Raw genomic sequence first — 15,334 nt, 5'->3', positions numbered from 1 at the left:
ATGACTGTCACCTTGCAGATAGCTCAGACTGCAGGGAACTGGGATGTTTGAGCAGTTACACTGTGTCACTGCAGAGGACAGGTTTCCCTGAGCTAAGAGTACTGCTAATCACAGAATTTACCAGTCTCAGCAAAATCAAAATACTCTTTAAATGCTAGCACCTGTTAGAAGCTGAACATCCCCGAAAGGAACTGAACTGGTGTTCTGGGCCCCTCGGGGCTGAAGGTGACCAGTCTGCACCAGCTGGTTTGTGGAGCTAAGGTAATCAAGACCAGTGTGGGAGTTTTATCTGCAAACCGGCCAGCCAGGGAGATGTAATGGCAAGAAGTAGAGTCAAAGCTGTCAGTAGATAACTCGGACATTTAGTGTTTTGAATGCAGTTGATACATTTAAGAGGGAGATTTGGCCTCTTGTCAGAGAAAATAAAGGATTTATAAGTGGACAAAATGGAGAGACACACACAGTTTGGTCTGGGAACAGCGAATCTTGTTTGCACATGGTTGTTTAATCTGATTAGCAGCCAGCGAAAAGGGCATGTGGGCAGTCTGTCCTTGATCAGGCGTGGTTAGGCCACATCTGTACCCTTTCCTTCCTCAGAGTTTCCCAAGGGCTGAGCTTCATTGAGGTGACAGCTAGAAGAGTTCTCCCCACCCCAGAGACCTTTCCTGACTATCTTCTCCAGAAGTCACTCTCCCATATCACCTTAGTTTATCTTTTGGTAAGATTTTATTTTTAAGTACTTTCCATATTTTGGAGAGCTCAGACTCACAATTCCAAGATGAAGATTCATACATTCCATGGACTGAGCCAGCCAGGTGCCCCAGTTCTCCTGTTGGAATTCTTATTCATTGGTTTTGGTGTTTGTTGTGTATTTCTGTCCATGAGGTGTGAGCTGCTTGGCCAAAACTGGGACACTGGTGGGTAGTCGGGGAGCCTAGGCGGGCTGCAGCAGATGAAATCCGGTGGGAAGGCGGGCCAGGCTCTGCCTGTGGAGTTAGTTGTGAGTGCGTGCTCTCATTTACAGTACTTGTCCGCACTTCCCAATAGGTTAAAGCCTACTAGTGTTTCCATGATAACCTCTGGAGATATTGTTAAAAATTCTTATGCTGATTTAGAAAATTCCCATTATAAGACATGAAAACAATAAAGCATTCTCAGCCTGGGCACCTTTGTCTGCCACAGGATGTATGGCAGTGTCTGGAGATGTTTTTTTTTTGTCACATCCAGTAGGTAGAGAGCAGAGATGCTGCGGGTCATCCTGCATTGCGGGAGAATAGCCCCTCACAACAGTTATTTGGGCCAGAATGTCAGTAGTACAAAAGTTGAGGAACTTGGCATTAAAGAGAAAGTATCCTGTAAAAAGTGAAAGTCCCCTGCAGTGCAGCCTCCCACCATGTGTGCGCCCTCAGTCTCAATCTCCTGCTGATCTTAAAAATAGAGTATACATTCATAGGATACAAAATTTGAAAAGTACAAATGGAATCTGGTGAAATTTCCCTTCCACCTCTTCTCACAGCCAGTTTTCCTCATAGTGTAACTGATTATTTTGTAGTCCTGGAGGTAGTTCATTATTTCATGATTATCCCAGCTGTTAATAAATATCCTAAATAATGGACTCATTTAAGACTTATACCAGGCTCCTTAGTAATGGCTAATGTTATCACTTATTTTGCTCTTAATTTGTGTTATTTCACTAAGTTATAAATGTCCTGGCGATACTCATTTGTTTAATTTTTTTTCTTCTCTGGAGCTGTCAGTGTCAAACATAAAATAACTAGCACTATTGAGCATTATTTCATATGTAGCACTATGTTCAAAATGCTTCACATGTGTTTAAAACTCATACCAGCCCTGGGGTGCCTGGGTGGCTCAGTTGGATCCAACTGTTGATTTTGGCTCAGGTCAAGATCCCAGTGTTGTGGGATCAAGCCCTGTGTTCGGCTGAGCATGGAGCCTGCTTGAGATTCTCTCTCCTCCTGCCCATCTCCTGGCTCTCGCGTGCGCTCTCTCTCTAAAAGTAAAAAGTAAAACGTGTAACACCACTATGAGGTAAAGTTGTGTTAGTCCCATTTTCATAGATGGGGAAATGAAGACACAGGTTAAAGTAATTTGCCCAAGATTGGGAATAGAGCCAAGATTTCATTCTTACCTTTAACTTCCCTGTTCTCTGCCTGATTGATTTGTATTGGTAGTATTGGACCCCCTTTTAGTCTTTTGAGAAGAGAAACGATCTGATTGTAATGAAGAAAATTCGTATGAGATCGAGGGTGTAGGAAGGGACGTTAAGGGCAGGGAAGCTAGTTACAAACTGCTGGAGTTATCTTAAGGGCAGAGTGGTAGGGGTGGCCTGGTATGTGTGCCAGGGACACTGAGGGTGAAGAATTGGAAGAAACTTAGAAGTAATCATTTAGCATTTGGTTTGTTGAACCATAACTTACAGTATCTAGTGAAATTCAGAATGTATATATACTTCCTGTCCAACTGTCAACTCTTAGGTTATGTGCTCAGAAAACACATGGGTGCTCAAGGAGGCTCATAAAAATTGTCATAGGAGCCCTGTTTCTAAGAGCAGAAAAATCAGAAACTGCTACATGTGCCTTCCGTGTGGCAGTGTAAATGAATGAACCCAAACTCACTCTCTCACACATAAATGTTAAGAAACAAAGTTGCAGAAGAATACGTAGAGAGTTACATGAAGCTTAAGAACATGTAAAACAAAACGACCCCACTGTTCTGGGATGCATACATCCGTGAAGTAAGACAAAATGAACAATAACCACCATATTCAGTTAGTGGATACCACTGTGGGGGAGGGACGAGGCGCCTTCTGGAGGAGTGCAGGTGGGTGTCGTCAGGATGGGAAAATTAAGTGCAGGTTGTAGATTGCAGGGACATTTCCTTCATTGCTGTGGACTAGTATGGATTGGTGTATTCATGTGCCTTGTCGAGACTGACATCTTTTTCCATCCTTGCCAGTTTTTCCTCCTGCAGCATTGGGACAGATTGTTTGGTTTTGGTTTAATACCAGACTAAGTAGTTGACTTTTAGCAGCATTTTGGATGAAAAATACCTGTTTTTGAACTTTCTGAATCCAGGGGTCATACCCATGATGTAAGAAGCTCATGCTGAGAAGCAGGAGATGGGCTGCAGCTCCCCTTTCCTGTCATGTGTCCTTAAGGTGGGGCCTGTGATTCTGGTGGAGAGCATCATCCAAATTATTTAGAATGTTATTTTCTTCTTCTTTCCATCAGATCAGTCAGTCATAGTTCTTAGTTTATTTGCACATGCTAAATGCATATTTAATGTGAATTCAGTTTTTAAACTTTCAAAGAAGAAATTAATTTCTTAAGTATTTGAAATGTAAGGAGGGGCCTGGTACTTAGAACAGAGTCTGGCCTGGGACTTAGTGAAATATTCCATTAACTAGTGTAAATGAGGTGGATAAACAAGAATTGTAGTCTCTGAGTAGAAACTTAAGTTCTAGATTGCTCTAGCAAAACTAGAGATGACCCTGGAAACCAAAGTTACTTTTAATATGAATGACTCCTATTTTCTAAAATGTCAGAATTTACATTAGTTTATATTGTTCTATATACATTTTTTGGGAAAGAAACTCTATTGTTTTGCTTTCTAATAGTGAAATATGCTTTTTGGGGGTGCCTGGGTGGCTCAGTCAAGTGTCCGACTCTTGATTTAGCTCAGGTCATGATCTCACAGTTTGGGAGCTCAAGCCCCATACTGGACTCCACACTATGCTTAGGATTCGCTCTCCTTCCTTCTCTCTCTGCCCTTCCCCCATTCATGCCCTCTTTCTCTCTAAATAAATAAATAAATAAATAAATAAGATGCCCATCCCTACACATTAATGTTTTACAGTAGGTTTGATGGAAATCTTTCTTATAAATAAAATAGAGTAAAAATAAAATATGCTTTTTGTACTGCTAGTTTCTAGTTGTTTCTTTTTGGATCTTGCTACTTAATGATTAATAACTGAAACATGCACATTATTTTTTTCAAACTGTTCTTCTTTTCCTCTGTAGGTGTTTCTGACCTAGGTGAGTAATTATGTATTTTATGTTTAAAGTCTTTTGACTCTTAAAATACTTAAGTTTTTGTTTATGATTCTTATACTAAAGCATCTAAATTTAAAACCTAGAATTACGTTGCATGTGATAAATCTGATTTGGCATCCACATGCTCCCAGGAGCAAAAATGTTTCACCAAGTAATTGGAAACCTGTGTGTGTGTATGTGTTGTAAGTTTCGTTTGGTAAAATTTCAAACATTAAAAAGGAGGAAAGCTAAAACAAACTCCTTTAGATCCATCACCCACCTTCAGTAATTATCAACACATGGCTAGTTTTTGTCATTTATTTCTCCAGCTTATGTTGAAGCAGATCCTAAATACATCCTTTTCTGTTGTAAATAATTTATGTTTAAAAAAAAATCATTGTACCACTCACTATCATACCTAAACCAATTCCTTAATGTCAGATATTTAGTGTTCAAATATCCTCATTTTGTAGAATTAGTTTTTGTATTTGTTTTATTGAATCTGTGTCTGAAGGAGCTGTATATGTTGAATTTAGTCAATAAATCTCTGAACCCTCACTTTTATTGCCTCTCCGTTCTTTTATTAGAGTGGAGTCATTTATCATATCATGTATTTCCCACATTCTGTATTTGGCTATTAAAGTTGTAACTCTAAATCTATAGTAATATATCAGTACTTTTGGAAGGTAAGATTTGAAAATAAAACACATGCTTAAGCCTAAATGAGCATCTTTGGGCATGTGTACTTTGAAAAAAGCTCTAGAAGTGATTCTAGTGGGTAACTATGATTGCAGATCACTGTCCTAGGTAATTCCATCTTGTTTAGGAAGAGGTAGAAAAACTCGTACTAGGGAAGAGTCAGAATTTGAATTTTAGTAGAAAGATTAGGATGTCTGTTATGACTAATCAGTTATTCGTGAATGAAAAGATAGAACTGATTGCATATGTAAACTGTCTTTATAGAGACAAAATTCTAGAGAATTATAAAGCCTATTTATAGTTAGTTCAGTACTAATTTGGGCTCCTGAAAAAGAACTGATGATACACAGGAAGACCCACGTAAATTACTCTGCTTGGGATTAAAGATGCCTTCCTTGGTGGACACAAGCTACAAATTTCTGATGGCAATGGAGAATCTAAATCAGTCTTCAGATGTTAGCTACCCTTTGGTTTTCTTTACAGCTGTTAAATTGTTATCAGTTGAAACAAGTTAACCTTGTGGATGTATAATTTTGGTGAAATCAACATTTTCATGTCGTTTTCCATTTAGCCGACAAGTTGTCTACCGATGATCTGAACTCCCTGATTGCTCATGCGCATCGCCGCATTGACCAACTGAACAGAGAGCTAGCAGAACAGAAGGCCACAGAGAAGCAGCATATTGCATTAGCCTTGGAAAAACAAAAGCTGGAAGAAAAGCGGGCATTCGACTCTGCAGTGGCAAAAGCGTTAGAACATCACAGAAGTGAGATACAGGCTGAACAGGACAGAAAGGTAGAGAAAGTGAGAAATTTAAAGTGAATCTACTTATTTGCTTCTAGAAAGAATACCAGGTCACCGACCTTAAAATATTAGATGTAAGTCATGCCAGCTCACTTCTTGATTGGAGCTGTGGCCCTTGTTCTAGTCTGAACTTCTAGGGAAGGATTACTGAAGCAGGATTCCTTTATGGTAAGCAGAGGCAGAAGTGTAAGAAAGTAACGAGCCCTTGGTATCCAGGATCATCTACTTACCTTTTGCCCTGTGAAGCCTGTCCCTTAAAGCATTGCTGAAAGAATCTCTGTTGGATTCTGAATGTTTTTTTTTTTTCCCTGCCAGTGTTTTGGTTAAGAATGGGTGCAATAGCTCCTTGAGTTTTCTGTCTGGGTACATCTTATGTTAGATGGGTGTCTGTGGGTGGATCTGGGAACCCGAGGACCCATCCTCCGTTCATGTCCTCAGCTGCACAGTTGAGCAGCTTTGAAGTTCCTCCCTAGCCTGTGAGGACACCACATGCTCCTGGCCTTTCTCCCACCTTGTTGGCCACTCCTTAACCTAACCCTTCTTTGCTCAGCTTCCCAAATACTGGGATTTGCTGGCCTTGGTTCTGAAACCTTTTATCCATCTAAACTATCTCCAAGTTCTCTTACCTAGTCCTGTGACTTAGAAATTTAAATGGTATCACTTAGTTCTAAGCTTGGATGTCAGCAAGGCTTCTGTTTCTTCAATGTAGAATCTCTGAATTACTGTCTCTCATACTACCTTATTTAAAAAGAAAATCTCACAGTCTGAGGCGTCCATTTTGTTTACGCTCTGATCACATCATTAAAATCTACATTGCATGGGAACAAAGTTTGTGTGCCTGAGCACTGTGGCATCCAAGGATATAGTAGGCACGGCCTGGCACGTGTTGGCACTTTGTAAATATTTTTGTACTGACTGAATGGATTTAATGTTGTTTCAAAGAAAAAGTAGATGATGAATTCCAGGTACTCCGTATTAAATAATTTATAATATGGCCAATTGTTAGGCTTTTTGTATTTTTGTTTTGAGCTGGGCTGTCTTGTGAATCTAAATTAAGCAATTTCAGAGCAGAGTTCTTTGTTAAGGAGAAATTGTGTAGAGTAAGTGCCAGATATTTAGTAACTTTCTTAACAGTTCTTCACTGTAGGCATTATTATTCATAGATTAAGAAGTGGACACTTGAGAAGATAAAATTCCCCAATTAGTGTGGTGAAGCAGAGTTTGATCCCTAGTTTTTGTATTTTTTTTCTGAGTTAGGATTTGTTAATTCTCAAAGGACTGTGTGATTCAGGAAATGACGGTGTTTGCCCTGAATAAGAGGCAGCCTTAACAGATGGGAGAAACAGATTTTGGGGCCAGAGAGACCCATTTAGAATCTGATTTTTGCCATAGCTGAGTGACCGTGAGTCCCCTTCCAATGTTCAGCTCTGATCGATTAATAAGAGTTAGAAGTCAGGGACAAAGCTGCATGCTTGGCACATTGTAGAGGTTGAGGGCATGGAAGCTGCTATCATCATTGCTACTACTCTTTATCTTCTAAAAGTAAATGTGGAGAAATGGAATTAATCGTTCCTATGGTTTCACAGGTAGAGGAAGTCAGAGATGCCATGGAGAATGAAATGAGAACCCAGCTTCGCCGACAGGCTGCGGCCCACACTGACCACTTACGTGACGTACTTAGGGTACAAGAACAGGAACTCAAATATGAGTTTGAACAGGTGAGGACCTGCTCCGGAGCATCAGTTGCCCTTCAACCCCCTTTCCCTCTTCTCTTCGTGTCCTGTGTCCTTCCCTCTGAGGATATGGAAGAATGGGGAAAGAATGCTAACAGTACCCAGCCTTGATGCAGTGGGGCATATGTATTTTGCAATATTGTTCCTTTTAAATGTACCAACATGTTACTGATTGTGTGTGTGTGTGTGTGTGTGTGTGTGTGTGTGTGTGTGTGTGTGTGTGTGTGTGTGTGTGTGTGTGTGTGTGTGTGTCTGTGTCCTAGTCATTTGGAGCCTTCAAGCTTTAGGGAGGGTTGGTATAGTGAGTTTCAAAAATGCAGAGAATACTTGATACATATAGCTCCTGCTTGATCTCCCCAGTGTCCTGTGGGTTATGTGACAGTGCTCAGATTTTTTTTTTAGAAACTTCACTGACAGGCTAAGTTTGGAAATCACAGCAAATCTATTGCACTGGGGGGCAGTGCAGTTACTTTACTTTCTAAAGTTGGTATTTTCTATTTTTAATTGCTTTCTTCTGGTCTGCTTCCTGTGATACCTAACTTCTGTCAATTTGCAGGAAATTATATACGTGAACTAGTTTTAGGGAATTTTTGAAACCTTGCACATAATACAGGAGTTTTATGACATGTTTTGAGATTGTAAAGGCCTTCTTTGCTTATGGAGGTAGCACGCAGTTGCTGGTAGACATTTAGTGTCCCAATGATGGACATGCACTGAAGTAGCATCACTTTCTTCTGTAAACTATTTGCTTTATTTCAGGACCTGTCTGAGAAACTTGCTGAACAGGAATTACAGTTTCGCCGTCTAAGTCAAGAACAAATTGACAACTTTACTCTGGATATAAACACTGCCTATGCCAGACTGAGAGGAATCGAACAGGCTGTTCAGAGTGAGCACATGGGCCCCCTATAATTTCATTCAGTCCAGCTTCTTTGTTAAGACAGTGGGATACATGCATCAACATTAGGACATTAAAGGATGCTGCCAAGTCATTCTATTAACTTTTATTCATTTCTGAGAAAGCCCAGATTTGTTAAGTTTGGAACATAGAGCATTTGTGAAAGGAAATTGAGAAATCTAAAAATTAAATCTTAGCCTAATTTAAGTGTTTTTTCCTCAAACATTCTAAAATTCTTGAATCAGACACCGTGTTTTTCTAGATGTCATAGTAAGAAGGAAATGAGCCTCCGTTGTCCTTGTGCACACACATCCTTCCAGTTTTCTTCATGGCTTACCTTAGGTTTACCATGTTGCCTCATGAAGAGGCCATCTTCCTAGGAAGGAACATGCCAGAAGTGGTCTGTGGGGTTGGAAGAGCCTCTCTCTGCTCTATTGTTCACATGTGTGGATTTAGCCTGTTGAGGGTACAGGCACAGCGTGCATCAGTTATCTACAGGTATGAGAAGGACACGTAGTCAGATGGAGAGAAAAATGTTCTTTGCCTTTTTTTCTCTGTAGGTCATGCAGTTGCTGAGGAGGCGGCCAGAAAGGCCCACCAACTGTGGCTGTCGGTGGAGGCGCTGAAGTACAGCATGAAGACGGCGTCCGCAGACCTGCCCACCGTCCCGCTGGGTAGTGCGGTGGAGGCCATCCGAGCCCACTGCTCTGACAGTGAATTTGCCCAAGCTTTAACTGCGGCTATCCCTCCAGAGTCCCTGACCCGGGGGGTGTACAGCGAAGAGACCCTTAGAGTCCGTTTCTATGCTGTTCAAAAACTGGCCCGAAGGGTGGCAATGATTGATGAAACCAGAAATAGCTTGTACCAGTACTTCCTCTCCTACTTGCAGTCCTTGCTCCTGTTCCCGCCGCAGCAACTGAAGCCACCAGCGGAGCTCTGCCCCGAGGACGTAAACACATTTAAGTTACTGTCCTACGCCTCCTACTGCATTGAGCATGGTGATCTGGAGCTGGCAGCAAAGTTTGTCAATCAGCTGAAAGGGGAGTCCAGACGAGTGGCACAGGACTGGCTGAAGGAGGCCCGAATGACCCTAGAAACTAAACAGATAGTGGAGATCCTGACAGCATACGCCAGCGCCGTAGGAATAGGAACCACTCAAATGCAGCAAGAGTAAGGCCTGGGAGGAATTTCTAAAGTCATATCTTGTGTGGATGGGAATGAGCACTATATGAAGGGTCTGCAACAGGGTCCCAGAATTGTCTAGGAAGCAGGTTACAAGTACTGTTCTAAATGTTAACACCTGTTGCATTTATATTATTTCCACTTGCTATCATGTCAGTGAACTCCAGGAGTAATTTCTTTGCAACTTGTGTAACATATTCTGTTTTTTCAGGTTTTACTGATCAGGCTTGTGAGCCATTCAAAATAATGTTTGTGATCCCTATTACTATCGATTTTTGCCCTTGGAGCAAACTGAATAAAACAGAAAGATGAAAACTGGTTTCTCTCTTTTCAAGAAGCATCATTTCTAGTTTGTGGTTATGTGCAGAAAATTTTGGAAGTGGCAACATAAGTAGGAAGTCCTGGGCACTCAGTTTCCAAAAGTGCAAGGTCTGTTTTTGGCTTTGAAGGTTCTGGTAAACTAATTGCTACCGGTCAAACTCCAGAGTGCTATATAAGCCAAAATGCCAATATATTTACAGTGGGAGATACAGCATTCTAGAGATTAGAAAGGCACCAGAAATAGTATGTATCTGAAACCTTCAAAAGTGCTACAAGTTGTCTTTTCTCTTGGGACTCAGCATATATACACCGGTGTGTGTACATGAGACACTTTTCAAACCACTGCTGGCCCCTTTCTACTTGTGATGTACTGTTTTCGGATATGTTTCCTATTTTTAAAAAATGTTGGTTTCTTTTCTACTCACAAATCAATTTCAGCAGCCCTTGGGGCGCCTGGGTGGCTCAGTCGGTTAAGCATCCGACTTTGGCTCAGGTCAGATCTCACGCTGGTGGGTTCGAGCCCCATGTCGGGCTCTGTGCTGACAGCTTGCTCAGAGCCTGGAGCCTGCTTCCAGTTCTGTGTCTCCTTCTCTCTTCCCCCCACCCGCCTCATGCTCTACCAAAAATAAATAAAACATTAAAAAATTTTTTTTTAATTTCAACAGCCCTCAAAACAGGTCACAGCTCTCAGTGCTGAAACACTGGTAACTGACCTTGCTCCTTTCTGGTACTTGGACTGGCTGTCTTCATTGAAGTGGGGGCGGTGAGCCTGGAATTTTTAAAAGGGATTGAATAATTTTGTGGTATATTTCAACTGGATTGCCACAAAACCCTCTGGAGAACTTTCTTAGTTCACATCTCTGAAGGTGAAGACAACTGCCATATTGGGTAAACAACCCAACAGAAACATTGGGTAAACCTAACAAATTCCTACAGTTTTCTTATTCCTTGAAAATCCTATCAAAACATTTTTTTGTTGGGGTTTATGTGTTCAGAGAGAATTACAAATCATGGAGGAGAGGAAGCCCCTGAATTTGGATTATTACATTAGGTTTGCATGGCGCTTGCCCTTTGGTTTGGAGATCTTTGTCCCATTTTGGCCTCAGTTGATAGTGCTAATATTATGTTCCTCCTAAGTAGATTCTTAAATCAACAAAACATGTAGTTTCTCTGACATAACACCTGCTTTGTGTAGTGTCCTTAGTTTCTGCAGTTAGAGTGAGCTATTCTTACCAGATAATGAGGCTGTTCTAAATTCAGCTTTTCTTCTCCCTTTATAAGGAATGGCATGAAATTGCAAAATACATTAACTTGCAAAGCAGACCTGTCATAGTAAAGGTGTTTGTAATTTATACAGTAGGTAAAATATTACCATAAGGAAATCTAAGTATCTCTAGGAGCCCAGAAACAACTCTCATCATCAGATGGGCGTATCTGAGCTCCTAGGAAGTAATACTGAATGGTTTATTTTAGCTCTGTAATTGAAAATAAGACCACTGGCTTTCAAATTTTAGTAGTTCCATTAGCAACCTCCTTCCCTCCACTGCATATTGGGAAATAGGATGTTGGGAGGGGACTCTTGGCCAGGCCTGGATTTTCTCTCCTCATGCCTAGTAAGACTCGGCGACCCTTCGAGTGAAAAGGGCCTTTACTTGGGTTCTCAGTTCAAGGAGGTAGACTCCAAAGGGACAAGACTGGGGGAAGGTGGACAGAGCCACGGGCAGGTAGGGCAGCTCCCTTCAGCGTGTTTCATTTAAACTGTAAGTTACAGCTCGGCCACTGTGGACTTGGTCATGTGAAGCAAATCATCATTTGTCTTGCTTTCATTATCTCAATCTGTTTTAGCCTTAGATTCGGTTACCTTATTGCCTCCCTTTTGTGTGTGATAAGATAGCATCCCTCAGCATTTTAAACTCTCCTCTCATCTCCAGATACATTAAATCTGGTCTTTGCTTTAAAACTGAAGTTTCAAACTAATGTCACGAATTAAAATACAACTTTAGACCATTTTTTTAAAGACACGTGGTCTTTCTATTCCTTAGCATTAATTTAAATCCTCTTCTCTCTCTTTACAGGTTCTGGATAAAAGCAATCTCCAAGTCCCAAATGAGTTGTCCCACCAGTTTTAAAGTAATTTGCTTGAAATCAGTGAAGAACAGATAATCTGAGTTATACATAAATGGGAAATAAAAGGATTCATTACCAGGCAAATCACTCTTCAGGTCCAGTGGTCACCATTTCCCCAAACCAAAGCTCAGCTTTCCTGATTTTGGCTCCCCTGGTGCAACAGGAGAGCCTAAGGATGGGGGATGGAGAGAAAGAGGGTTAAGGGTTAAAAGAGGGTTACCTGGCCACCCTACCCTTTCGCGCATGGGTAGGTGATGTGGTTTCACTGGCTTGTAAGTTGGAGCTAGCTGTATGAACACTGCCCTGGATCTTTAGAAGAGGAAGGAGTTCTGGAGGGATTGAGGAAAGAGCCAGCAGAGTAGTGCCATTGTTGTAGGAACAAATTCCACTGTCACTGGTGGCAAAGTTTAGGTTCTCGGAGAGTAAATTCTATCATGACCTTGATTCCTCTTGGTTTCCAAGAGGTTGAAATCCTGCTGAGCTCTGTAAATTGTCGTTTGGTTTGATTTCCAATAGTCCAGAATTGTCTAAGCTTGTTTCTGTGTGAATCAGAGGGGCAGTGTTTTTATAGGTTAGGCTCCTTCCTGGGCCTGGCTGGATATTCCTTCACTGCCCAGACCCTGTGCACCTCACATTTTGGTCATTCGTCATTCTATTAGCACAGTCTCTTACCTGAATCAAAAACTCTCCTCTGGCAAATTGCCACTTTGCCCTGACCATCTCCCTGACAGTGCTTGCTCTTACTATCTCAGAAATAGCCTACTTCAATGTTTTTAAACTTTATTACCAACAGGAAAATAAATTACATTATGACCAGGAACACGTCCACATGTGTATCTATGTGCAAGTTATCTAATGCACTGTAAAATTTATCACAACTCTACTGCATGTGGTATACTTTGATTTTCTAATCCATTTCAGCATTCTAATCCTCACCCACAAAATCTGACTTCAAACCCTACAGTTTTAAGACCAACATAAGACAGTACGTTTTACTGCTAGCCTTCAGAGGTTTCGAACCCCAAATCTGCTTGTTTCTAATGTGCACACACTGGTGATCCGAGGCAAACGGGACGAGTTTATTCAGAGATAGCAGCCTCCTCTGTTGACCCCTGCCATTCCCTGGGTCCTGGTCCCACAATTTGTTATGACGTGGTTTCTCCTGTTCCTTTTTGGTAGGTTACTCAAAAATAGTTAACTTGTCCTCAATTACCAATTTCCAAAAGACTGTTTTCTGATTAACTTGGTTGCTTTATATGCCGCTAATGCTCCAGAGCTTTAAAATACTTGCTTCTGGTCTTAACTGGATAGATTTGTAACTCAAATCTTATTCCTCACACTTCTCAATTCATTTAAAATGTTGGACTGAGTTTTAGGTTGTAGTTTTTTCCTATATGAAATGTAAACATCAGGGAAATGTTAAGACCTATAAGAATGGTCTTAAAAATGAGTTGTACATGACCAAGACTCCACTCATTTTACTAAATCCCTTCTAGGAAGGAGTTGTATTAAAGTTTAGAGATAATTGTGAGGAAGAACAGACTGTAAATTGGTAAGGAAAGCCAGGACCAAAAACAAAAATGGCTACATTATGGATTTTGGCACAGAGAAACAGAACATCTTTTACTGTTAGAGGCTAATATTTCACTAGTCCATGAATAAACATTTAAAAATGAGAGAATGGAGGGGCACCTGGGTGGCTCAGTCGGTTAAGCATTTGACTCCGGTTCAAGGCATATCTCACAGCTCATGAGTTTGAGTCCCACGTGGGGCTCTGTGCTGACAGCTCAGCCTGGAGCCTGCTTCAGATTCTGTGTCTCCATCTTTTTCAGCCCCTTCCCTGTTCCTGCTCTCAAAAATAAACATTAAAAAAATTAAAAAATAAAAATGAGAGAATGGAGACCAATACTATAGGCCTAGTTTTCTGAAAGTTTGACGCAATTAAAACCACTGAAGTACACTGAAATCCATTACAAATTCAGATGACATCAGTCCAGATGGGGCTGTTCCCACCAACTCTGAGCTGCCAAATACTGTGCTGAGGATGCAGCTGGGGCCTGGCAAGGGGAGACATACCACATTTATAAGGACTGCGATGCGTGAGTATCTGGCCAAGCACAAGGCCAGTCATTTGTAGGTGAGATGGGAAGGAGCGGAGTTAATAGAAGCTTCTAGGAAGCCAAGTTCTCCCTAGAAGTTGTAAACCAAGATCAAAGGCTAATCTACCTTACATGTCCCTTTGTTCATTTGTCTTGCTAGTCAAAGGTCTAATGGGACAATGCACATGAATGCTTAAGTAGCTAATTCGTGTCATTTTCCTGCCTCCTTTGTCCCTCAATTAGATGTCTTAAACTGACATTCTAGGAGAAAACCTAAAACAAAGCATAGGTTTCTGAGGATGCAGGATTGGGTCCAGGCTAAAGAAGATGCAGAACGGAGATGGGAACAGACCTATACACAATATCATAGCCCATCAGTGCCAACCCTGGCAGGGTTAAGGATAAGGTTGTTCATCTGTGGGGGACTCATGGGGCCCCTCAGTAAATGTGGGACCAGTTATGAGCAAAGTAGCCCGTGGAGGCATCCCTGGTAAGAAGGTAAGGATGCTCCTACAGACCATGCAGGGTCCTGGTTCGCTTCTGATACTGTTTCACAGTCCCGGTGGGAAGAGAAACGCTTGAAGAAAAGGTTCTTAACCAGCATGATCACCAGTAATATAGTCACATCAAGAAGACCTTTCATTTCAGTCCTTTTTCATCACAAGCCCTCACTTTAGAGGACTCTGAATAGAGCCCAACTAAAGGTGCCGGCCCACAAAGAGAGAAAGGGAGATGAAGCACTCTTGGTCAAGTCCCATGGCTGGGGGGAAACAAAAGCCATCTAAGTTATGGAAATGAGTGCAAACACACTCCTAGTGTTTATTTACAGCCTTCATTTTCCCATTTGTGCACCCCTTGCCTTTGTTTAATCATTTCGAAGATGCAGGATTTTGCACCCCTTTATGTCCATGAAATTGCGATACTGACCCAGTATCAATGGTGATACATAGGCAAACCACCTTTAGAGATGTCCTGTAAGACTGAGGAGGCACCGGCATCACAGCATCAGCCAACGGAGGCCAAGTCCACCACAGGGGAAGGCAAACTGCACTGGACAGCAGGGTAAAGGTGGCCGGCAAACACTGCAGGGACGCAAAGCTTATGCTGAAGTCCGGAACTGTGTCCTCACAGTGTGTCCAAAGAAATGAAAATGGTATGATGCTCTGTTTAAATGGTAGTAAACCTTGAAGGGTGGTGTAGTGAGTATCAAATTAGGAATTCAAATCAGGCCATCCATGTTTTATCAATTGTTAGAGTTCACCAAATCTTACTCTTACTTTCTTCATAATACGGTCAGTTCTGCTATGCTAGGCCACAGCTGCAGATTCGCCCACTTTCATTTGCCTTCACCGATGTCACTGTCGCTGTCACTACTGCTGTCACTAGTCAGTGAAGTTAGGTCTCCAAGGGCTTCTCTGT

General features: G+C 41.6%; 2 protein-coding genes and 2 long non-coding RNA genes across 10 annotated transcripts in view; 2 read left to right on the top strand and 2 right to left on the bottom strand.

Annotated features, from left to right (window-relative positions):
• Positions 1-9,687, top strand: part of IMMT (inner membrane mitochondrial protein) — a 36,924-nt gene extending 27,237 nt beyond the window's left edge. For all 6 annotated transcript variants that reach the window (XM_029937737.1, XM_029937742.1, XM_029937741.1 and 3 more), the window contains 5 exons: positions 4,041-4,055; positions 5,323-5,546; positions 7,142-7,273; positions 8,048-8,177; positions 8,747-9,687. In XM_029937737.1, coding sequence (XP_029793597.1) covers positions 4,041-4,055; positions 5,323-5,546; positions 7,142-7,273; positions 8,048-8,177; positions 8,747-9,360 — 1,115 coding nt within the window. In that variant the 3' untranslated portion in view covers positions 9,361-9,687. The remainder of the gene's footprint in view (positions 1-4,040; positions 4,056-5,322; positions 5,547-7,141; positions 7,274-8,047; positions 8,178-8,746) is intronic.
• Positions 8,098-13,547, bottom strand: LOC115290046. 2 transcript variants are annotated; one of them, XR_003907929.1, is made up of 3 exons: positions 11,893-13,547; positions 10,403-10,458; positions 10,279-10,305 (listed from the first exon to the last, which is right to left on the bottom strand). It is a non-coding gene; the product is annotated as an uncharacterized LOC115290046 (long non-coding RNA). The 2 variants fall into 2 exon arrangements; XR_003907930.1 differs by lacking the exons at positions 10,279-10,305; positions 10,403-10,458 and adding an exon at positions 8,098-8,678.
• LOC115290047 lies at positions 10,358-12,636 on the top strand. The gene is made up of 2 exons (XR_003907931.1): positions 10,358-10,602; positions 11,765-12,636. It is a non-coding gene; the product is annotated as an uncharacterized LOC115290047 (long non-coding RNA).
• Positions 13,548-14,536: 989 nt separating the features above from the next.
• PTCD3 (pentatricopeptide repeat domain 3) overlaps positions 14,537-15,334 on the bottom strand; it is a 28,466-nt gene continuing 27,668 nt past the window's right edge. The window contains exon 24 of the mRNA XM_029937736.1: positions 14,537-15,330. Coding sequence (XP_029793596.1) covers positions 15,252-15,330 — 79 coding nt within the window. The 3' untranslated portion in view covers positions 14,537-15,251. The remainder of the gene's footprint in view (positions 15,331-15,334) is intronic.

This window comes from Suricata suricatta, chromosome 4 (genome assembly GCF_006229205.1).
Source record: "Suricata suricatta isolate VVHF042 chromosome 4, meerkat_22Aug2017_6uvM2_HiC, whole genome shotgun sequence".
NCBI classification, from domain to species: domain Eukaryota; kingdom Metazoa; phylum Chordata; class Mammalia; order Carnivora; family Herpestidae; genus Suricata; species Suricata suricatta.
This window is presented reverse-complemented; position numbering and strand designations above follow the sequence as displayed.